The sequence below is a fragment of the Stegostoma tigrinum genome, chromosome 14 (genome assembly GCF_030684315.1).
Source record: "Stegostoma tigrinum isolate sSteTig4 chromosome 14, sSteTig4.hap1, whole genome shotgun sequence".
NCBI lineage: Eukaryota > Metazoa > Chordata > Chondrichthyes > Orectolobiformes > Stegostomatidae > Stegostoma > Stegostoma tigrinum.
The window spans coordinates 44,184,715-44,210,167 of NC_081367.1; the positions used below are offsets into that span (position 1 = coordinate 44,184,715).

General features: G+C 39.8%; 1 protein-coding gene across 4 annotated transcripts in view; it reads left to right on the plus strand.

Annotated features, from left to right (window-relative positions):
* The window catches only part of clcn2c (chloride channel 2c), a 565,311-nt gene that overhangs the window by 131,125 nt on the left and 408,733 nt on the right, over positions 1-25,453 (plus strand). Inside the window, exons 1-2 of one of the 4 annotated variants that reach the window (XM_048542203.2) lie at positions 5,386-5,446; positions 5,548-5,602. The exons of 2 other annotated variants lie outside the window; for them this stretch is intronic. In XM_048542203.2, coding sequence (XP_048398160.1) covers positions 5,581-5,602 — 22 coding nt within the window. In that variant the 5' untranslated portion in view covers positions 5,386-5,446; positions 5,548-5,580. Of the gene's footprint in view, positions 1-5,330; positions 5,447-5,547; positions 5,603-25,453 lie in introns of those variants that run through there. One more of the 4 variants, XM_048542202.2, reaches the window with a different exon arrangement.

Below are 25,453 nucleotides of genomic sequence, written 5' to 3' on the forward strand. Positions count from 1 at the left end.
TAAGAGGCCACCATTAGCACCACTTCGCATGCTTCACCTAGGTACAAATAGTCTCATGATTGCAATTCTGAATTTGGTCCGAGTCGGTGAAAATGTGTCTAATTTGTGCTGCATACTTTTGTCTTAATTTATTTACATCACTGCGAGAAGGTCCTTTTCTTGTTCTAGACAGCCTTTCCCCTGCTCTTCTTGCAACCCACAGTTTTCCAAAACAAAGGCTGATCTATCTTAATGCCTCCCAGACAAGAGCACAGTTAAAATTGCACCATAGTTCCCAAAATGGTCAAGCTATGTTGTGTTGATGTGCTGATCATAGTTTCAGCTCTCTTGGGTATTCCTGTGTTTTGTTGCAACTGCAGTAGCATCCGATTACCCACACACTAACTAAAGTTGGGTAATTAATTGGTCATTTCTAATCCTTCCTAATGTGAAAATATAGATTAATGCCTTTTTAATTGACCATGGTGATGTTAATCATGTACACCATGATGCAATTACTACTAGTCCCTGTTCTATGTCAGTTTATTTTTCTTGTTTACCACTTAAACATCACAAAGTTTTGACAGAATTACCTTTATAAACCTTAGTATAGAAAAGAAAACTAAAAGTAAGAATAACTTTCTTGCTATGTTACAGTTAGTAATCTATGCTGACATTTAACCAAGGAATAATATCGTTACACATATTAACCACATTTCAATAATCAGTTCTAAAAATGTTTGAGTGTGTTTTAAAAATTATGCTTATTCAGTTTTTATTTTATTTTTCATTTGTCTTTTGTTGACCAAACATTGTCCTTTCAACCCTTCTGCCATAAATCATACTCTGCTGTGTCATACAAAGGTCAGACAAAAGTGAGGCATCGTTTCGAGAGCAGAAGTAGATGTTGCATCTGGGTTGATTGTAAAGCCTGTCCTTTTAGGTGAACTTGTTATGCATTCGCTTGAACAGTCTGAAGAGAAATTGCCACTAAACATACCCATAATCTCTCAAGAAAATTGCATGGGTTCACCCAGAGAATGCTAACCTGGAATGGCTTTAATATGTTCTGGCCTTGTCTAAGTTACACTGCTGTGCACCCAACAGCAAGCATGTATAAATTCTAGCAACTCACAAGGATAGTAATTCCTGTAGAGAGGCTAATCAAACAATGGTGACCATTAGTTCTAACAAATCACAAGACAATGTAAACAGCTCTGAACTTTTCAATGAGAGCAGTGATCGGTCATATTGTTGACTTGGGGAATGTGGAGGGAAGAAATACAGTGGAGGGAAGAAGTCCTCTAGATGAAACGAAATGATGCATAAGGAGGAATAAAAGTAAAAGCTCCAAAGGAAAATCTGTTGCATTAAGCATTTTAGCACTGTTTATTTGTATGCTAGCATTTTGTGTCACAGTGTGTTGGAGCATGTTTTTATGTCTTTGAATTTCTACAAAGTGATCTTGATCTCTCAGATATATTCTAAGATATGCTGAAGACATCTTCTGTCCTAAAGATGCTGGAACAAATAAGTTAAAAGATGTCATCTATAGGCATTACCAACCTTTACTAAGAAACCGATTGGTTGCTTATCAACTCTCTTGGTCACCATGGGATAAATTTTAAAAAAAGAATAATTTTGTTTTAAATCATACTCGAAAGTAGCAAGATATTCCACTGGAAGACGGAAGTGTTTGGTGTGATTTAGTCGTTCTCCTGGTTCATGGTGTAATGATACTTCTCCATAACGTTTCAGTCTGACCCCTTCGAACTTATGGAATTGAGGAAGAGGACCCACAAATCGATTTTGAATACCTGGATGAGACAACAGAATAAAGGGGAAGCTTTTAGTGACAATTATTTAATTCCTGTGTAGCCCAGCCCAATATTACAGTTCCCTACTGGTCAGTGCAGCTGTTCCTTGTTCAGCTTCCAAAACTCAGCAGTAAAACCTGTTCTAAAGATATGCTGTTTTGTGATTTTGAGAGAATCTGTTGCATTGCAAGACAATATTCTACTCTCATAACACTGGATGAGGTGTGAGAACCAGACCACAAAATACTTTATTCTCGTCTTAAGCAAATAAGCTTCCATTTTAGATATTTTAATTAGCCCATTCATAACATGTTACAACACACCTCTGCAGAAGTAGGACTTGAGCTCAGGCCTTCTGACCCACAGGTGCATTGCCATTATGCCATAAGAGCCCTTGAATCTTCCGTTTTAGATACTTAACTGTGCTAATCACATGTATTTGCTTCCCTAAGGACCTGTCAAGCAACCCACTGTTCCAAAAGCCAAGCACACAGTATAACAATCTCAGGAAGCTAGCTTTGTTCAGTTGTATCTTGCCTTTTGCATTGTCAGAGGTTTTATTTTGAGCATCCTGTGTCAGCATTTTGAGAACTGTTTATTAGCCTTTCTAAATTTGTGGGCATTTTGTTGGCACCTTTTTGGCACCAGATGAATGTACTATTGCTTGCTGAAGCATTTGTGAAAAGAAGTGTAGTGGTACAGGCCTTTTTACAATGAGATATACCAGAAAAAGGGGTACATTTGTGATTAATTAGAAGATCCCATAATTCATACAAAAGGGGATGGAAATGAATACTGGGAATTTCTGGGTTCTCAATTATTGCAGCAGTTCGAACCTCTAATGCTGCCCATGAGATAAAAAAAATTCTAACCATCTCTCAATACTGTTGATTATTGCCTGCAACTATCATACTGAAATGCGATTTTCATTGTAAGTTAAAATTTTAAGCAAATATGGAGTTTAGACTTTGGTTACATGATTCTTACACAGACCAATTTTTAACTTTTCTAAATTGAACAAATTTCCACAGTGCTACCAGAAAGGAAACTGCTGTAGAAGATTTAAAACTTTTCCTTATCACATCAAATGACTTGCAGATTAATTTAACGGGTGAAAGATCTTTTGAATAAAAAGAATACCTTTTGCTTTAATTGTGACTAACCTCTCTATTCCTTGCAAGACTTTTTTTTATCAATGAGCTTTTGTTTGCCATAGATTAAACATTATGAGCAAATAAGACCTTATTCAAAAATTATTTAGTGCTCTGCTGACAACTGTAATGGTTCTTTGTCACGTGTGCAAAAGTTCAAAGCAGAACATTCATTTTGAAGACCAGGCCTTAAGCATTATTAGTTTTCATTCATATTGTGTTTGTTCTCATTGATTCTTTGCTGTGAGTGTTTTTAGCCTTGGATAGCCATGCTAAATCATGAAATTTATAATGCAGCAAATGGTTCTAACATACCACACAATTATTATCACATCTGAAGCAACGTACTTAAACATGTGTTCAATGACTGTCGGACTATACAACATTTACTCTCACAATAAACACCATCTGATTTGTATTTAATTATGATATCTTTTACGAAAACGCACTCCTGAACATTAAAACTGTGGATAATTGAAAATAAGTTACCTTAGTTTTAACTTAGTTTTTCAGGTATTTGGCTGCAGTATTTAAGCAAAATGTTAATAGTTTGAGCAAGGATCCTTGTATAATCCCTCTGATGGAGCAGCATTCATTTTTAGGCAATAAATAGTACTAGATCCCACAGGACCTATGAGCAATGTGCGTGCACGAAGCCTGCCACATGTTATATTAATAATAATGCTCTCCTGAATCCAGTATTAGGTACTTTATTTGCATAAATTAAGGAGATGGAGTCAGAGTCTTGGAGTTAACTGTGCTTTAGGCCTTTCTGTGAATTTGGCCAAAACACTGATCCTTAAGACTTGGTGTTTTTACTTGTCTGAATGTGGAGTTGAGAGGAATGAAGTATTTTCGCTGCCTACACCCAGACACTCTTACCCACCCAGTCCTGGCATCAACCTGAAAGTCATGTAATGGATGGGGATAAAGAATTTGACATCTTTAATATGCTAAATATTACATCTATATCAAACTCTAATCTAGTACCACCTTTATAGAAGATAAATATATTATCTTCAACAGTACACGCAATTTTGTACTTAACATACAGCATACATGATCGAATGGACAATGCAGAAGCATTCTGTTATAAACAATGCAGTGAGGGAGATTGAGGAGGAGGGGTGTGTGCGCGCGTGCGGAGAGAGAGATACGCATTTATACACAGATTATTCCTATATCAATTTCTGCTAGTAAGATGAATCAAAGGTGAGAAATATCCACAACACATGAAATCCTCATTTGGTTAAACTTTCCAGGAGCGCATCTTCCAAATTTCTTTCAAAATCCTTTCAGCTGTAACATAAATGCTCACTCATTTCCATGCTCCAGAACTCCCCATTGCTGTGTCATAGTCTCCACACTCACTACAAGGTGAACTTTGAAAGATCAGTCTAAGTTACAAAATGCTGCAAACACACAATGTTGGAAAAAATAGTCCTTAATGTGAAGAAGCTTTTATAATTTAATTGAGTTTGGCCTGTAGCTGCTTTGGAACAATTCTTCATTTGAATCTTGGTGACAGTACAATGCATTGTTTCAATATTAATATTAGCTGAAATGAATTATGTTTTCTCTAAAATAGTATTTTATGTTTTCTAACCAAAGCTAAGTATATTGACAGCATTGATCTAGCTGTGTTCAAGTAGACTAGTGAAAGTAGCAGTCTTAGAACTGTTTTCCCCTCTGTCATCTGTTTGCCTATTGAAAAGACTCTCTTTTATGCTGCATGACTAGGGTATTGATAATGTTGGTTTCAGTTCCCTTTGGCAGATATTATCAAATTGCCATGAAAAGAATCTTCTGACATTTTTTAGTATTTTCCAGTCTCTATTTATAATTATGTCCTTTGGACTAAAGTTTTAAGAATATACAGAATGGGGAAATGTACAGCTTAAGATTTTCAGTCCAACATTTGACTATATTGATTAACTTTAACATTCAGTTGACCTTTCTTAAGCTAACACTCAAAACACTGTAAGAATCTGGTGCTCCAATGACAACATTGTAAACACTGGCTGCTTGAAATTCAAATTGGGAAATTACTTTAACTTGAATGTGCAGTTTCTTTAACTGATAGCGAGTAAGCAAGAAACATAAACCTGCATTAAGCATTTATTTATGGAACAGAATTCTTCTGGAATTTGGTGTGCAAGAAAAATACATAAATATGATATTAACTGAAGGTGTATAGAAATTGTTATGTTGTTTGATACTCAATTTTAACTTTTGGTCTCCACGGTATATTCCATGCTTACAATTTGATAGGCAATCTATTATTTCTGGTTGGTGTTAATGGTCACAGGTTCTGCGTATACTTAGTATTCATTTGTGAAGAGATGCACTCGTTGACGTCATGTGAAGTGGTCTTGCTTGTTTTCTTGGTGTCGGTTTGAACAGAAGTTTGAACAGTGAGTTTGCAGCACATGAGAGAGTACACGGAAAATAAAATGATGTCCTATTTGAAGAAATGTCACTTTTTTAAAGTTTGCCCAAGTAAGTAGGAACAAAACTCCAAATGAACAGGAATTTTATTGTTTTATTTTAATTCTTCTCCTGCTTTTTTTGTTTTTTTTTGCGTTTTTTCTTTTCCATAGTTTTTTTCTTAGCTATCCATAAGAATTTGGCAAATGAGATTTTTGACCTTAGAAGGTATGTACTCTTTATTTTTGGATGTTTGGTTAGAGTTATAGATCCATGCGCAAAGCATTTCCTCAGTGATGATATAATTGGAAATAATTTGATCCTGCTAAGTTCAAGCTGTTTCATGTTTACCAGGTAGTCAGGTTATCCAAAAAGTATATTTATCTTTGCTTTATTTGTGTAATGCTTTTACATTTTATAAATGCTAGTGTCCAGTAATCTGAACAATTTGCACAAAAGAACTTTTTGATTTGCATTTTGAGTTTGTTATTAATGTCTTTGATAATTTATTATTGGCATTTATTCTGTTCAATATGTTATTGTCTTGTGCCATCACTGTTCAGGCTAAAGATTTTAGGACTTGAAATTAAAACTGATTACAGCCTCAAAAAGCTCACTGCATTGATCACTGTTATGTAGAGATTTGTCTCTTGCGCAAAGACTAAACAGGTTGGGACTTGATTCACGGGAGTTTAGAAAAATCAGAGGCAATCTCATTGAAACATATTTGATTCTTAGGGGCTTGACAGTGTAAATACTGGAAGGATTTTCCCCTCAGGAAAGTCTAGGATCAGAGGGGATGGTCACAGAATGACAGGGTGCTAATTTAAAACTGAGATAAAGCGGATTTTTTTTTGTGTTGAGAGTCTTTTGGAACTCCTAACCACAGAGCACTGTGGAGAAGAGTCCTTTATTTATGTTTTAAAGCTCAGACAGATTCTTGATCAGTAGGGAAATCGAGAGTTATGGGGAAAATACAAAGTGGGTGTGAGGAGTGTTGGACCAGCCATGATCCTTTTGAATGGTGGAGCAGGCTCAAGGAGCTGAACAGCTTACTGCTGTTCCTATTATGGCCTTATGATATTATGGTCTGATTTATTTGCAAGTTTTGTAGAATGTTGAAGAACGTTGCTTTGTTCTGGACTGAAGCTTGAAACACAGCAAGATATTTTCAAGGAATGAGCAATTGGTCATTTTGTTGTACAGAACTTGAGTATTGTTGAAAAAAGACAGTTTGCTGAAGCTTTTTTTAATCTTGTACTCATGAGGACAGTTGACAAAAATATCAATAGCCACATTCATTAAACATGAGAGGAGAGTGCTGGTGGGTTGGTCTTGGACTCTGGTAAAGGTGTTGCCAGAGTGAATCTAACACTTAATGATGGGTGCCAGTTAACAGCCAGGCTTGTTTAAATTTTAAACCAGGCAGGTTGGCTCTGATTTTGGCCAGGGCTGTGTATTGAGAAAAACACTCAGTGAATGGCTATTATCTTCTGTCTCCACAGGGCCCTGTGTATTAATCTATATAGCTTCCAGTACACACAAGTGCACCACACTGTCAGTGTAATTCCTTGCAGCATCAGGATTGTCCAGCAAATATTGTCCAATTGCAGAACCACATCTGCTATTAGACACTCTGTCATGAATTTTACAAGTGCAAGCTGGTTGGTTATATTTTTTATGAGCAGCTTTAGGGATTTGGTGTTTTACTAGTCTGTGGGACAATTAGCCTTCATACCTGGCACTTCACTGATAATGAAATTCATGTACCATGTTACATATGGTCTAATAGGCAGAATACCCTTTTATGGTTTGATGGCAGCATTGTTTTAGTGGTGAACACCAGTTGTGCTAGTTTCATGTGTTGCTCAACCATTTAGGATACCTTTCTTTCCAGCATAATCTGAGACAGAATGGGAACTTCTCAGTGTCAAGAGTGACAACCTTCAGACCCTTTCATGAATTTGTATGATATACAAGAGAAACAATCTGGGCAGCTGTTACCCTGTGGGATGGTTTTGATGTGCCTGATTCAGCATCAAGATAGCATGTGACCAAACCGTCTGGGCTTTAATTAAAAGCTTGCTGGGAAGGCCAGTGAAGGTAGACGGTAGTAGAAGAGAATCCTTGCCAATCTTCACAACTAGGACATCAAGGAATAGGAACTCATTTGACTGTTCCTCAGATAGTGGGACTGTCCTGTGCTGAGAGATTAAGTGAACTGGGTCTGTATTCTAGATAATAAAGTGTGAAGCTGGATGAACACAGCAGGCCAAGCAGCATCTCAGGAGCACAAAAGCTGACGTTTCGGGCCTAGACCCTTCATCAGAGAGGGGGATGGGGTGAGGGTTCTGGAATAAATTGGGAGAGAGGGGAAGGCGGACCGAAGATGGAGAGAAAAGAAGATAGGTGGAGAGGTAGGGAGGGGATAGGTCAGTCCAGGGAAGACTGACCGGTCAAGGAGGTGGGATGAGGATAGTAGGTAGGAAATGGAGGTGCGGCTTGGGGTAGGAGGAAGGGATGGGTGATAGGAAGAACAGGTTAGGGAGGCAGACAGGCTGGGCTGGTTTTGGGATGCAGTGGGGGGACGGGATGAGCTGGGTTGGTTGTGTGATGCAGTGGGGGAAGGGGAGATTTTGAAGCTTGTGAAGTCCACATTGATACCATTGGGCTGCAGGGTTCCCAAGCGGAATATGAGTTGCTGTTCCTACAACCTTCGGGGTGGCATCATTGTGGCACTGCAGGAGGCCCATGATGGACATGTCATCTAAAGAATGGGAGGGGGAGTTGAAATAGTTTGCAACTGGGAGGTGCAGTTGTTTATTGCGAACCGAGCGGAGGTGTTCTGCAAAGCGGTCCTCAAGCCTCCGCTTGGTTTCCCCAATGTAGAGGAAGCCACACCGGAAGCCACATCCTCTCACCCATCCCTTCCTCCTACCACAAGCCGCACCTCCATTTCCTACCTACTAACCTCATCCCACCTCCTTGACCTGTCCGTCTTCCCTGGATGGACCTATCCCCACCTATATGCTCCTCTCCACCTATCTTCTTTTCTCTCCATCTTCGGTCCACCTCCCCCTCTCTCCGTATTTATTCCAGAACCCTCACCCCAACCCCCTCTCTGATGAAGGGTCTAGGCCCGAAACGTCAGCTTTTGTGCTCCTGAGATGCTGCTGGGCCTGCTGTGTTCATCCGGCTTCACACTTTATTATCTTTGATTCTCCAGCATCTGCAGTTCCCATTATCTCTGCCCCTGTATTCTCCAGAGTTTCAAAGAATGAGCTCAAAGAAATATAAAATCTTTAAAGAGAAAGACAGGGTGGATGCAGGTACGATGACTCGCGTGGCTGGGGAGTATAGAACCAGGAGGCATGATTTCAAAATGAGAGGATGCAACTTGGGTCTGAGATTTGGAGAATTTTGTTTCGACTGAGGACTGTGAATCTTTGCAGTTGTCTACCACAGATGGCTGTGGAAGCTCAACCTTTGAGTAAGGTAGAGATAGTTTTCTGTTTACCAGTGATTATGGGGATATGGTAAGTAAAAGGCATTTGAATTGTGCAATCAGTCATGATCATATTGAACAGCAGGACAAACTCAATGGGCTGAATGCCTCCCCCTGTCATGTCCCATTTCCAACATGAATTTGAGTGCAGGATGGAGCCCATTAAGACATGTTGAGAAATCATGGCTGTGGATTCAAGAATAGCAAATGTATCTTCTAAATATCGTAAATGTGCAAGGAATAGACCATAATATCCTAAGACCATAAGGAGTAGGCCATTCGCCCCCTCAACTTTCAGCTGGGTCATGTTGGATCCCACATATCTCATATCCACTTTCCTGTATTTTCTCCATAACCCTCTATTTTCCCCTATAGATCAATAATCTATCTATCTCGATCTTAAATCTACACAAGGACTCTGACCCCACAGCACTTGGTGAGCAGGAATTCCAAAGACATTGAACCCTTTGAGAGAAGAAAGTCCTCCTCATTTCGGTCTTAAATTGGTGCCCCTTTATGCCCTCTGATCCTAGACTCTCCTAATAGAGGAAACATCCTCTCAGCACTTACCCTGTCAAGTCCCTTAAGAATCCTATACGTTTCAATGAGATCACCACCTCTCATTCTTCTAAACACCAGTGAGGAGAGTTCCAACCTGTTTAGACTTTGCTCATAAAACAATACCTCCATACCAGGGGTCATCATAGTGAACAAAAACAAAGTTGCTGGAAAAGCTCAGCAGGTCTAGCAGCATCTGTGAAGGAAAAAAAAATCAGCGTTAACGTTTCGGGTCCAGTGACCCTTCATCGGAACCCAAAACGTTAACTCTGACTTTTTCTTCACAGATGCTGCCAGACTTGCTGAGCTTTTCCAGCAACTTTTGTTTTTGTTCTTGATTTACAGCATCCGCAGTTCTTTTGGTTTTCATTTGGTTGTCATTATAGTAAATGTTCTCTAAACTGCTTTTCTTTCGGGGATAAAAACTGTTCACCGTATTCCAGACGTGGTCTCACCAGCACTATGACTTCCCAACTGTAGTACTCCAACCCTGATTACCTGCTGCAACTGTGTGCTGGCTTTCAGTGTTTCACCCGCAAGTGCCCACAAGTTCCTTTTGTGTTGCAGCTTTCCGCAGTTTCCTCTCCATTTAAATGATATTCTGTTCTTCATTAGTTCTCCCTTCCAAAATAAACAACTTCACGTTTTCCCACATAATACTCCATTTTCCAATGTTTTGTTCACTTAACCTGTCTCTCCATAATCCGTTTGTATCCCTCTTGCTTACTTGTCTTTCCACCAGATTTGGTGCCGACTGCAAATACGGTAAAGTGAGAGGGAGGCAATGGCCTAGTGGTGTTATCGTTGGGCTGTTAATCCAGAGACCCAGGTAACATTCTGGGGATGCAGGTTCGAATCCCTCCACAACAGATGGAGGAATTTGAATTTTAAAAAAAAGAAATCTGGAATTAAGAGTCTAATGATGACCATGAATCCACTGTCAGTTGTTGGAAAATCCCATCTCGCTCACTAATATCCTTTTAAGGAAGGAAACTGCCTTTCCTGCCTGGTCTGGACTATATGTAACTCCAGAACCACAGCAATGTGGTTGACTCTTAACTGTCCTGTGGGCAATTAAGGATGGGCATTAAATGTTGCCTGGCCAGCGATGCCCATATCCCGTGACAAAAAGAGAACTGGTAAATGTCAAAGTAGAGGCATAGCCAAGCAATGGGTATGAAGAACATCGCTAATTTTAAAGGGAAATTAGTATCCAAATGCTAGAAACATTTTCAGTTTTAGACCATGAAAATTTGAGGGAAATTGGAGTAGAATTAGAAAAAGTGTGCAGTACGCCTGCCCTGTGTTACCTGTACCTACTCCTCCCAGGAGATCTGATGCCATTCCTGTTCTTCTCTGTGATGGAATCCTTTCACATTCAATGGAGCTCAGTGGCAACCACTCTGTGACATCCACTGCACCGATGTCAACTCCTTTTTCTGCCACCATCCACTTTTAAGAAGCGTCTCAGTAGCTTTTCAGCTCTGATTGAATGGCTAAAATACTGCCTTTTTCTTTGTTTTTCACTTTAAGTTCTTAGTAGGGAGAAAGAAATTCTTAATGCTCTTGCAATCTTCAGCGCCTCTACATTTACCTTACGGCGTGGAAATTGTACTTTTAACATCTGCCTTAACACGCACATTTCAAAGCTCTCTACTACTTCCATAGATTTCTGCCTTTTATCCAGGTTTCTGAGGCAGACAGGAAAGTGGGCTGACTATGACATCTTAAAAAGCTTTTTCTCCTTTTCAAGTATGTTTTGTTTTCATGAGACAGCCAAAATCTTCAAAACAAATTATTTCTGGCATGTCTTTTGCTCTTTTGACTTCAGCTTTGCACCCACTATCTTGCCGATTATCTGTCCTAAGTATATAAACGTATCCATTTGTTCCAGTTTGACACCTTCCACTTCAATATTTCCAGTTTCTCCTCATGCCTTATAGTATTGCGACTTTATAGCATTACTGTCTGATAGCCACTGAGCTTTTAAAACTTGAAGCTGGAATCCGTTGACTGGAAATAGCAGTTTCAAAGATGGCTAAGACATTTGTCCAATTGTACCCGATGCATTCCAAAGCCATTTAAATGGCATCAACCACAGCAGACACCTTACCTTGAAGATATGTGATTGGGATTGTCTCCTAATCTATTTAGAGAACATCAAAACATTCACACGGGTAGAGTTTATGGATTAGTTGTAACGAAATCATCTCAGACAATGAACTAGAGATAACAAATTGTAGAGCTGGATGAACACAGCAGGCCAAGCAGCATCTTAGGAGCAGAAAAGGCTCTCTGGTTGAGAAAGAAATTCACCAAGCTGTAGATTATTTTTTAATCAACCTGTTCAGACATATTATATATTTCTGGAGCACTTGGGATTTGAATCCTGGCCTCCTGATTCAGAGGTAGGAGCACTATCACTATCCCACAACTGCCCTATCACCCAGCCATAATCTAATCCAAGAACCTGGAATCTATTACCATTCCCATACTTGGATGACTGTTCAGTTTGGAGAGAAAACCATGTGAGAAGCCAGCAAGCTTTCTCTTGTGTTTCAGAAACTGTGTTTTTTCTCTTTTGAGCAGAAGTTAGAACATAAGGAGAGGGCAGGAATAGGGACCCTTGATGGCCCCCTCTCTCTTCCAATGCAGGTTTGAGCTTTATGTGCTACAGGCAGATTTTTTTTTTAAGGATTCTTGGAGAAATTGTAAGAAACAAGTGTATTTGTGCGCGTGCAAGTTAGATCATTTTTACTATTTTAGTTTGATAAGGTACAATAGTTTTATTTTCAAGAGAACTTGCAAATAAGGACTGTGTAGAATATAACGTAGGAAACTGTGAACTTCTCCACTTTAGGAAACTATTATTTAATGGGAAGAGGTTAATGAACAGACGAACCTGGGTGTGTCAGTACATGATGCCCATAAAGTTAGTAAGTAGATACAGCAGGTGATTTAAGAAAATAAATGTTGTACTTTATTACAAGGTGAATGAGACCTGGGTTGGGTGTTAATTTAGGAGGTGTGTTTAGACAGATTGGGCCTGTAATTGCTGGACTTTAGAAGAATGAAAGATGATCTTATTAAGAAATGCAAGGTCCATGGAGAACTTGTCAAGAGATAGTGAAAAATGGTGCTTTTTGTGGGAGAAACTAGAATCGGAGGCACTAAATTGTTTAAGAATGAGGGGTGTTCCAATTAAGGCAGATGAGGACAACATCTTTCTCTGAGAGTCATGAATCTTTGGAACTCTAGGGAGTGGTGGGGGCAGTTGTAGAATATTTTTAAAGCAGTATTTAGGTAACTTTTTTGACTTCTTTGTTAGATAGGAATCTATTAATGTAGGCTGGAATGTTGGGTGAGACCAGTGTCCAATCACCACGAACATCCTGAATGATTGGTTGATTGATTGAGTGTACAATGGAGCAGGCCTGAGGGACTAATTTGGCCCACTCCTGCTTCTAATTTTATGTTCAGAAGTGTAACTTCTTTTGGAAAACCCTGTTGTGTTCATGCATGAAATGGAAAAGGTGAGGAGACATCCTACCCTTCCCCACCTGATTGTCACAATTCCTCCAGGAGTATATTCATGCATAACCAAAGTTGTGAAGTGTTACTCTCCATTGTACAACTGCACAAAGGAGAAAGAGTGTGACTGATGCTGCTTGGCCTGCTGTGTTCATCCAGCTCCACACTTTGTTACCTAAGAGTGTGACACACACAGTTATAGTCTTTCTATAATAAATTGCGGGACAAGGCACAAGCAGAGGGAGGCCGATACTTAATTTGCATATCTGTTGCACGTTTGCAGTTACAATCTACTTCGAAAAGAGAATCAATAACTTGTTTAAAAAAAAATAAAATAAGTTGGTGATGTTCATTACTCTGTAGTAAAGAAACTATTGTTGGAAAGTGTTGTCATGTTTTCTGAGCTAAAATATAGGAGTTGTTGATTCTGCTGCAATAGGTTATCGACTGTTGTGCTGTCTCTGTTCTACTTCTATAATGCCTTATAATGATGATTAGATCAGAAACAAACTCCAAAGCTGAGCCTTGTTGCATTTAAAGTTGTTCGCAGTGTTAGAATTCCCAGTGTTTAAAATTGTGCCGCTTTTCCAAAGGGAAATTTTCCTTTTACATTTTTATCCAGACATATTTACATAATTACAAATGCAAAATTGTCCATGAGTCAGCATAGTCAATAGATTATAAAATTGTTTTTTAAACTCAAATCATGAAGTATTTAAGTGGTAACCTGGTATAAATTTAGTATTATTACTGGAAATAGTTTATTTGCTTAAAAAAAATCATAAGAATGTTTTGTTTCATCTTCCATCTGTAAAAATCACCAAAAAATGATTGGGCCAAAAATTGGTGTACATCAGTAATTTTCTTAATTGTCTTTCTTAAAAGAAAAATGCTAAAATCTTTTAAAACATGCTGACAGATTCCCAAGTCCCCAGTTAAACTAGTTCCATTTGAAGGTTTTGTTGAGTAAATGTGATTGGAAGAAACTCTCCAGGCTCATTGTTTCTGCCAAGGACACAGACAGTTTAGAGACTAATTGCAGTTTAATATTTGTCAATCAGTGTTAAAAATCACAGAACCTTGATTTTACGCTTGGTGTAGCTTGTGTTTTAAATTCCACAATCGTGCCTGCTGATTTGATTTGTGTTCAGCTCTAAAAGTCCACAGACAGACCATTGTGTTACGAAACCATTCTTAGTCCATAGTTCCTACTGATTTGCGTGATGTAGCTCTTGGAGAAAACTGAGAAATTTACTTTTGAAATGTAGACAGAAATCCCAACAAAGTAACCATTTATACTTAATAGTCTAAGCATATCAGGATATTTACATCTGTCTGCATATGAAGGTTTTGCTTATAAAGGTTACAGTTTTACTCAAGGAAAAAGCAAAAGGTGCAATTTGGTCCCCCATCCGCCCAAAATCCCATTCACTTGCACAGTTATAGTTATTGCACTTTAATATCTATGCAAAGGCAGCCATTCATCTTCAAGGCCAGATGGCCTGGATTGTACCTGAGTGAGCTTATTAATCCATATTTCAATCTCACAACCTGTCAACAGGAAAAGATTGCACTCTTAAATTGCAGCATATCTGCCACTTACATATGCTGTGAGGTGCTGACTGTGTCCAATGCACAGTGACCTCCTCAGAAGCCTCTTGGAGAGGAAGAGAATTTGCAGTCTTGCCCTGATGAGAGTTTGCATCTAAATCAACAAAAAAAACAGTGATCTGAGAGATTCAAAATCTTTTTCCTTAGGTAGTTTTGAAAGAATAGGACAAAGAGGAAATGAAGCAAAAGTTTATCATGAATCTATGGCATGTCTTCCTATATTGTCTGACTCTAACATCACGCAGTCACCCATCCTTCTTGAGATCGATGTTTCTTCCTCATTGGCTGAAAGCCCAGAGATTGGAATGCTTCAGCCCCTGACTGCGCCCTTGCTCAGGAATTATGTGCTTGGATTCAAATATTGTTTTATATGCAGGTTTTTAAAAATATTTTATACAATAGGAAATGCCCAGATCAATTTCATTAATTCGCATATGCAAGGATAAGAAGAGACAAATTACTTGTTTGAATGCATGTTGTAATCATTATTTGCTTAAATGTTAGGTGTCTGGTGATGTCTGTAGTGACTTATCAAAGGTCACAAAAAATCTGCATCAAAACTTGGCAACTTTGATTCTGTCTGCCCATGCAAATTAATATATTACTTTAACGTAAGAGTATTTATTCCCAATGCTCAACTGATTTTTAAAAATGGGATTCCTTGGAATTGTTCCTATTTCTTTTTCACATGAGAAACCAAAGTCATCTCAGGGAATTTCTGGAAGTCAAAGCCTGAAGCAATCTGCTTTGTTGAATGACCTTTTCTATCTAAATGCAGTCTGCCTAACTCACTGAGAGAACAGGTTTGCCGTTTTCTTGCACTGTACCATCTAGCAGGACCTCCAGGTCCCTGTTGGTTGAGCAGGGCTATTCCCTGGACAAAGTTTACAAGCTCTATCGCACAACTCTGGAATGGTGCGTGGTTGTGTTTTTAGTATAGCGTTGGTGGTAGGAATCTTGAAGGGTCTCAACATTAGTATGTGCTTCCCTCTGTGGTAAGAGGAAACTCTGCACTAGGTAAAGAAGTTTTGGAAGACATTGAGAAACCCTGACTGGGTCCACAGACACAAACCCTCCAAAATTGACAACGTAGATGATTTCTGATAAAATTCAGCCCAATAATTTTTTTTTTGCAGATTAAGTTCAGTAATGGCTTTGTCACTAACTTCTGTTTTCCTGCAACACAACCACCATCTTGGAATAATTCCAAACATTATTTCCCAATTTGCTTTGACAACGTCAGCGTTTTCTTTTGTTGAATGTATTTGGTCATTGCAAACCTTACTGCTTTCTGTTCAGATTTGTTAGACGTGCCAGTGGCCTTTGTGTGACAAAGCACAGAATCTCTCTTCTTGTTCCCATGCTACCAATGTGCAGTCTAAAGAATTTGACGGAAGAAAGTGGGAATAGTACTAAATTAATGAATCACTGAAGCAGTGATAGTTCATTAAACAACTGTTACATCTTGTGAAGGAAGCAGATTAGTACAAAACTGTTGGCTGTACCTATTTTTCCAACTAGATCCTTTTCAAGGAACTAGTAAGCAGCACAAACCATTTAATCCCCATGCTGTATTGGCAAGTAACACAGTAACAAACAGAAATACCATGGGTAAACGAGCTAACAAACTTTGTTTAAGTGTGTTATGTAATTTCATTTTTAAAATTTTTGGATATTCAATGGAATTTGAAAATTGCATGCGATATGAAAACCGACATGTGCAATGAGATTTCAATTTGTGATGCAATTGCCAACTAATATACTGTTAATCTGTTGAACAGGAAATCTCTTGACCAGAACAAGATTGGGCAATCTCAAAGTCTTTATTCAGCTTGAAGCAAACGGTTTAAGATGTATTTATGGAATTCACATACTTCGTAAAAATATATTTGTACGTGTGTAATTTTGCTTTTGAGAATTTACTCATTAGAGGTAGGTAGATGTAATGTAAGTTGGGGCAAACTTGCTTGATCAAAACTAATTCAACGAAAGGAGATAAGAGAGCAGAGATAGATTCTCCAGCATCTGCAGTTCCTAAGATAACGAGGTGTAGAGCTGGATGAACACAGCAGGCCAAGCAGCATCAGAGGAGCAGGAAGGCTGACGTTTCAGGCCGAGACCCTCCTTCAGAAAAGGGGGAGGGGAAGGGGTTTCTGAAATAAATAGGGAGAGAAGGGGAGGCGGATAGAAGATGGATAAAGGAGGAGATAGGTGAAGAGGAGACAGACAGGTCAAAGAGGTGGGGATGGAGCCAGTAAAGGTGAGTGTCACTGGGGAGTTAGGGAGGGGATAGGTCAGTCCAAGTAGGATGCGCAGGTCTAGGGGGCAGGATGAGGCTAGTAGGTAGAAGATGGTGGTGGGGCTTGAGGTAGGAGGAGAGGATAGGTGGGAGGAAGGACAGGATAGGGAGGTGGGGACAAGCTGGTTTGGTTTTGGGATGCTTTAGGGGGAGGGGAGATTTTGAAGCTTGTGAAGTTCACATCGATACCATTGGGCTGCAGGGTTGCCAAGCGGAATATGAGGTACTATGCCTGCAACCTTCAGGTGACATCATTGTGGCTCTGCAGGAGGCCCAGGATGGACATGTTGTCTAAGGAATGGGAGGGGGAGTAGAAATGGTTCACGACTGGGAGGTGCAGTTGTTGAGTGTGAATCAAGCGTAGGCGATCCGCAAAGCGGTCCCCAAGCCTCTGTTTGGTTTCCCCGATGTAGAGGAGGCCACAATGGGAACAGCTGATACAGTATACCACATTGGCAGATGTGCAGATGAACATTTGCTTGATGTGGAAGGTCTTCTTGAGGCCTGGGATGGGAGTGAGGGAGGAGGTGTAGGGGCAGGTGTAGCACTTCCTGCGGTTGCAGGGAAAAGTGCCTGGGGTGGTGGGGCTGGAGGGGAGTGTGGAGCAGACAAGGGGGTCATGGAGAGAGTGTTCCCTCCAGAAAGCAGATAAGGGTGGGGAGGGAAAAATGTCTTTGGTGGTGGGGTCGGATTGCAGATGGCGGAAATGTCGGAGGATGATGCATTGTATCCGGAGGTTGGTGGGGTGATATGTGAGGACGAGGGGGATTCTGTTTTGGTTGTTATTGTGGGGAGGGGCGATGTGAGGGATAAGTTGCATGAAATGCAGGAGACACAGTCAAGGGCGTTCTCGACTCCTGGGTGGAGGGGGCCGGTGGAGTTGGGAAGTTGCAGTCCTTGAAAAACGAGGACACCGGAGATGTTCGGGAGTGGAATGCCTCATCCTGGGAGCAGATGTGGAGGAGGTGAACAAATTGGGAATGGGGATGGCATTTTTGCAGGAAGGTGAGTGGGAGGAGGTGTATTCTAGATAGCTGTGGGAGTTGGTGGGCTTGAAATGGATATCGGTTTCCAGGTGGTTGCCAGAGATGGAGACAGAGAGGTCCAGGAAGGAGACAGAGGTATCAGATGTTTCAGGTGAACTTAAGGTTGGGGTGGAAGGTCTTGGTCAAGTGGACAAACTGTTTGAGCTCCTCATGGGAGCACGAGGCAGCGCCAATACAGTCATTATCACCCCACTTCAAAAATTGGGCTTGTTGCTTATTTATCCTCTTGCCTCTACTGGTGATTTTGTAGCTCTGGATGTAATGGGTGAGTATTTAAGAAGCGTATTTTTCTCTAGCTGGGAGGGGTTGAAAATAAGGAGACACAGGCTCTGCATAAAGATCCAGCATTTAGAACTGAGTTGAAGAGGACTTCCCTCACTCGGGGTCATAAAGCCTTAGAAATTGCTGCCCCAAAAGGTTGCAGAAGCTCAGTTATTGAGTATGTTCAAGACTGAGAAAGGTTCATATTAAAACAGCAAGAGTTACAGGGTGTTTCAGGAAAATGATGATTGATGCAGAAGATGAGCCTTAGTCATATTGAATGGCAGAGTGGGCTGTAAAGGCTGGACGAACTATTCCTGCTCATATTTCTTTGGTTCCCACGTATGTATCATAATGCATAGAATGGCGTAATTAAATGGGACCTGTTAGATAGACTTGTTTACATTTTAGTATATCATATTATAGTCAGTGGTGAGCTCCAAAGTATATTGTGCATATATTTATACTTCAACACTGCTTTACAGCATCATTCCAATACACTACTTATTTTTCAGCCTGACTTGGAGTTGTACATAATGGCATTAAAATAAAGATTTTGCATGTTTTAAGATGCTTTTTTTAAGTATGAATAGATATTCTATCTGTTCCTTAAATTCAAAAGTTTAATTACTGTGGTCAAGTGCCCGTGGCTTTTTAATACAACATTACAGAGGCATACACTTCAAAATGCAATACAATGCATCCGAAAGATGGGTACTCCAAAGTACTGTGTAATATTGAGTTCAGTATTCTGTTTGACCAAAGCTTGCAAATCCAAAACTCATTACAGTTTGCTGCATATTAAGTATTTTATGACCTATGAGTTCCTTATGAAAATGTCACCAGATGGGAAGCTACAGAGATATGATTGCATTTTGTTCACATTGTAGATTCGCATTCTTAAACTGTGGAGTTATGAGTGATGAGTACTTTTACAATTATTCTAATGATTGATAAGGGTGATGATGTAAACCTGCTGCTTTCAATTTTGTCAGGCTCTTGTGTCACCTTCACCATGTGGCAGTTTCATCCTTTCTTCGGTTTTCTGTAAATTGCTTTTCTAGCCATTTGGCAAGATCAGTGGAATCTACTTACAGTATTATCTTACACATTTTTCTCATATAACTTCTATTAATTGACACATTTATTTATAAATCTGTCCTTAATTCTATACTATTCAGCATCTGCTTGATTTTGCGTGCACTTCCACCCTCTGCAAATGCAGAAACCTTTATTGACCAAATCCCATTTAATAGCTTTCCATTTACACAGCTGATTGTTACCATCACATCCTATTGTCTAGCGCTCCCCGAAACATAGGAAGCCAGTATGCATCATTTCTGTTTGACTTGCTTCTGTGTGGGTCCGATATCATCCATCAATCTTGGTGGATGGAAGCATTATTCAACTTTAAACCAATCAGTTCCTAGGCTTTATAATCACATCATTATAATAAAAGTAAACTTTGAACATGGTTACAAATGTTGATGATGGAAGAGATTCACTAAAGTTTCTCATCTCACAAACAAATCAACTCTGTGTCCCTATCTTCAATATAGACTTCTGACTAGCACTATCAAAGCGACAGCATAGACTTTTTTGAAAAAATATTGTTTGCGGAACGTGGATGTCGCTGGCTGGCCAGCATTTATTGCCCATCTCTAATTGCCTTCAAGAAGATGGTAAGCTGCCGCCTTGAACTGCTGCAGACCACCTGCTATGGGTTGACCCACAATACCCTCAGGGAGGGAATTGCAGGATTTTGCCCCAGTGACAGTGAAGGAATAGTGATATATTTCCAAGTAAGGCTTTGAGGGGAACTTGCAGATGATGATGTTCCCATATATTTGCTGCCCTTGTCTTTCCAGATGGAAATGGTCATGGGTTTCGAAGGTGCTGAGGATCATTGATGAATTTCAGCAGTATACTACACACTACTATTACTGAGCATCGGTGGTGGAGAGACCGAATGTTTGAGGATGTGGTGCCAATCAAAATAGTTCTATATTCTTCCTAGAATCTGCCCACTGTTTACTGCCCACTGACTTATTAAAAGGGAGCATGGAACCTGTGTAAATGTATGTAAAATTCAACATAATATGTATTGTCAAAATAAAAGGATAACTGTGTAAGAATGGAAATTCATGAAATTAGCATTTCATAAAAGCCATGAACTTTCTTTTAAAATTATTCATGGCCAGCACTTGTTGCCCATTCCTAATTGCCCAGAGGGAGTTTAGAGTCAACAATGTATTTTGTGGGTCTGGAGTCACATGTAGGCCAGACCAGAAGTGGATTGCAACTTCCTTCCTTAAAGAACCTTAGCCTACCAGTTGGGTTTCTACCGACAATTGGCAATGGATTCAAATCCGGGTGCCCAGAACATTACTTGGGGTCTCTGGATGAACAGACCAGCAATAATATCATTAGGCCACCACCTCTCCATACTTTCAAATTCATTCCTCTGGTATGGTGAGACTGAAAACTAGTCAAGAAGCAAGTGGAAAGAGCGGTGGTTGGAGTATAAACCAAGCTGCTGACTCACCATCACCCAGTTTGCACTGAGATCAAAGATGATGTCACCCTCATTAATTGCTTAGAATCTCAGAGAGGTGGCAGTTACTATTTCTATTAATGTTGCTCTATTTTAAAACTTGGCAATTCAGTGAAATGTCTAGTATTATCCTTGAAGAGTGTTTATTTAGCCTGTAATTGTAATCTTTATTAGATATGTCACATTGTCCTTTCACCAGCAGGAGATGTGTTGCAATATAAAATGACTGCTTACGGGATACACGTCCGTTGGTGGGACTGATTTCAATGTTTACTGGAAAGTTAGTAACAGACGGTCTTTCCCTCTTGAAGGAAACAGCATGGTAATAGCTAAACACTGGAAAGTCAATACTGCCCTTTTTTATAAACATCAAAATTGGAAAATTGACTCTGCAGTTTGTCTAATGCTGGAATTGGTGACGTGGTGCGTGACCATACACAGAGCATTGAATTAGTGAATGCCCATACGATGGGAGCATTCTTAAACTGACTGCCTTTCCTACTGTGAATGGGTCACCATATTAAAATGGAGCTGATAGTTTTGAGAAAAGGAATGTCCTCTAGTCACCTAGTACAGACTCCACTCCACTATTTGACCATGTGTACAACAAGAGCCACACAAGCATAACGAATGTCTGGTGAAATTGCCCTGAAGCAATTTTTGGTTTTGTCTGGATTGCTGATGGGGGGCACTCCAGTTTTCCCAGAGTGAGTGTCAAAGGTTGTGGTAGTTGACTGCATTCTTCACAACCATTGCTATTGTGAGGGAACAGCTGTAGCCACCAGGAATTAGGAGGCCACCCCACAGGAACAGGAGGAGGAGATTGCATTCAGGACCCCATTGCTTTAGATAGGTTAGAATGTTCACGAACAAGATTTCATCCCACTGTCACCGTTGCTTTACAGTTCCACATCTTTCAATCTAATTGCCATGTCCTATTCTACACACTAATCAATGAATTAAAGGCTTAGTATAACTCTGTCATTTTGATGAGATCATGGCTGATCTCACAGCTTCTCCTACCTGCTGGCGCTTTACTTTCATTCCTTTGATTGCCAGGAATCTGTCTCCCCGCCTCCAAAATATTCAGAGTCGGCTTCCACCTCCTTTCAGGAAGAGAGTTCTAAAGATGTGTTACTTCCTCAATGAACTCCAGAAGATTAATAAACTTGATTTCCCTTTCCCAAAAGTGTGTTGACTCTGCCTGGTTGCCTTGTACTTTTTAAGTGCCCTGTTGTAATGTCTTTATTAAAACTTCAAATGTCTTTCCTATAACAGCTGTTAAGCTAACTGACATGTAGTTTACTGCTTCTGTTGTACTGTCTTTTGAATAAAGGAATTACTTTCATTATGTTTCAATTTGCTGAAGCTGCCCCTGAATCTAGTGAACCTTGGAAAGTTAAAACCAACATATCATAGTGATGGCAACGTATCACAGTGATGCTCTAGTGGTGTTATTGCTGGACTATTGATCAAGAAACCAAGGTAGTGTTCTGGGACCCAGCTTTGAATCCTGCCATGGCAGATGATGGAATTGGAATTCAGCTAAAACCTGGGGTTAACAGTCTAATGGTGTCCGTTAAACTACTGCTAAATGTTGGAAAAACCCATCTAGCTCACTAAAGCTATTTAAGCAAAGAAATTATCATTCTTACGTGGTCTGGACCACACATGACTCTAGACCCTTGACTAACATCTAGAATGGGCGATAAATGCTGGCCAAGTTAGTGATGCCCTCATCCTGTGAATGAATTTTTAAAAATTCAGCTGCCACTCCCTTGAAGACCCTAGGAGGAAGTCCAGTGGGAGCTAGGGATTTGTCACCCCACAGTTCCAGAAATTTGCACAGTACCACTTCCCTTCTGTCTGTAGTTTCCATTTCCTAATTCCAGGATGTTGCTAGTCTATCAATGAGAAATATCTGTTCAATTTATCTGCCATCTCTTTACATTATCAATTCCCCGTACTCGCGTTCTATTTGACCAGTTTTAACTTTTAATGCTTACTGTCTGCTTTTGTATTATTAGCTTGTTTTCTAATTTCCCCATAATAATCTTTTAATTAGTCTTAGTTACTTTAAATTATCTCAAACCACCTGACCAATATTTACACTATTAATATGTTTTCTTTTAAGTTAGATGCTTTCTTTAACCTTTTAGTTAACCATAGATGGTAGCTCCTCCCTTTGAAATTTCTGTTTTGTTAGAATGCATCTATTTGGAGATATCCCCTTAAATTATGACTACTGCATTTCTATTGGCTCATCCTTTCTCCTAATTAGCCAATGCGTTTTAGCTAGTTCTGGTTTCATGCAATCGTATTTGTACTGATTTAAGTTTTAACTTGCTAGTCTTGAACTCTCTCCTTCACGCTGAATGTAAAATTCAGTGCTGTCTGATTGTTGCTTCTGTAGATGACTTCATTGTATTTATTTATCAATCCTATATCTTGCCAAATATTCAGTACAGTTTAGCCTCCTTCTGGTTGATTCCTATATATACTATTTTAAGAAATTATCCAGAAAAGGTTCTTCTAACTTTTCACCCAGGTTCACTTTGTCTATCTGATTTTTCCCATCTCTATGTAAATTAGTCCCCACAATTATAACTCATCCGTTTTGTTTTTGTCAAGCTCTCAATATTTCTTCTTTTAAATACTATCCTGCTGTCTGATCACTGATGTCTGTAAACACTTCCACAACTGCCATCTTGCTTTTATCGCTTCACACCTCTAACTGTATTGCTTCTGGTTTCCTGAACTTGGTTCATCCTGCTCTTTGGCCTAATACCATTGCCAATATACAGAACAACACACTTCCACCTTTTCCTAGTTTCATGTCGTTCCTAATTGTTATGTACCCTTCAATGTTTAGGTGCTAATCTATATCATCCTGCAACCTCTAGCTCTGCGATGGTTGTCAGATTGTGCTTAATTACTTCTGCATTCTCTTGGCCAAAAAGATACTGAAATAAAAGGTGCAGGTAAAGAAAGAACCTCTACCTTACAACTGCAGGTAGCAGACTGCGCTGCTTTGTTAAGAGGTAACAGCAAAGATACAAGATGGATGCTGCCGAGCTAAAGTTTTATACAGCTGCAACATGATTGAGCAAGGTGACTAGCAGGTTCTGCTGCAGAGGACTCCCATAAGGATTTAAGAGATCTCATGCACCAGACACAGATGTCAATGCAAACAGAGATGCTTGGCACATCTGAAGTCCTGAAGAACAGTCTCCAGGTGGATAAGGTGATAAAGAATACATACAGCATGCTTACACTTAATGTCAAAAACAAAGTTGCTGGAAAAGCTCAGCAGGTCTAGCAGCATCTGTGAAGGATAAAACAGTTAACATTTCTGGTTCGGTGACCCTTCCTCAGAAGCGGAAAGGTCCTGAAACGAAATAAAACATTAATTCTGTTTTTTCTTTCACAGATGCTGCTAGATCCGCTGAGCTTTTCCAGCAACTTTGTTTTTATTCCTGATTTACAGCATCTGCAGTTCTTTCGGTTTTATTTTATACTCAATGCCCTGACTGATGTTCGCAAGCATGCTGTATGTATTCTTTATCACCTTATCCACCTGGAGACTGTTCTTCAGGACTTCAGATGCACCAAGCATTTCTGTTTGCATTGACATCTGTGTCTGGTGCATGAGATCTCTTTTAAATCCTTATGCGTCCTCTGCAGCAAAACCTGCTAGTCACCTTGCTGTTCTGTGAGCTGATGCACAAACTATTCTTTTCTCTTAGATAATGAAATGTGAGGCTGGATGAACACAGCAGGTCCAGCAGCATCTCAGGAGCACAAAAGCTGACGTTTCGGGCCTAGACCCTTCATCATTCTCTTGCCTGTCCAGTGATTCACCACTTGTAGATCCAACTCTATATTAGTCTCTAGCATGGCCAACTAGCTGGAGATATGTGGGACGGGAATCAATCAAAGATGTGTGAGGGTGCATGAAGTAACTGAATATTAGCTATGAGACCTGATTCCTAAGGATTGCTGATGTTGAGTGATCGGGGTTTGGTGTCTTGAGAAACATGAGCTGATGGTAATAGGTATCCTTTTGAAGATTGAATCTAGGCAGGGTCAAACCAGCAATCACAAGTTTAAACTTTTATACAAGTACAGTGAAATTCTATGTATTGGCAGGTGTATTAGCAACCTAAGTATGGATGTTTGCCATTTCCCATATCTGAAAATTCAGGCTAAGTTATAGAAAATTATCCAGTTTGAAGGATTTGGTTGCAATGTGAGGTATGAGAAATAGTACACCAGGCAAAAGAGATGAATCATAAGTATTCTGATTGGCACTGAATGGAGACACTTATACCCAAGGTAGAAAACAGGAGGGAAGCAATGTTTTTGTGGAGAACCAGGAGGTCTTGAAAATATAGCTGGAGAAGATAATTGGAAGGCCTGGTCAGGCAAGGTCAGCTCCCAAAATCTGGTCCCAAGGACCTGGCAACGATATTACAAGAGGTTTAATGAGCCGCACAAGGCTGCTCAAGGTAAGTGGAGTTGGAGTGTGCAAGTTTGGTGATTGACAAGTCCACTAAAAAAAAATTACTGGAAGCCAGTGAACTGAATCTGAACAAAAGAGGCATGTCTTCAGTTGGTGATAATGGGAACTGCAGATGCTGGAGATTCCAAGATAATAAAATGTGAGGCTGGATGAACACAGCAGGCCAAGCAGCATCTCAGGAGCACAAAAGCT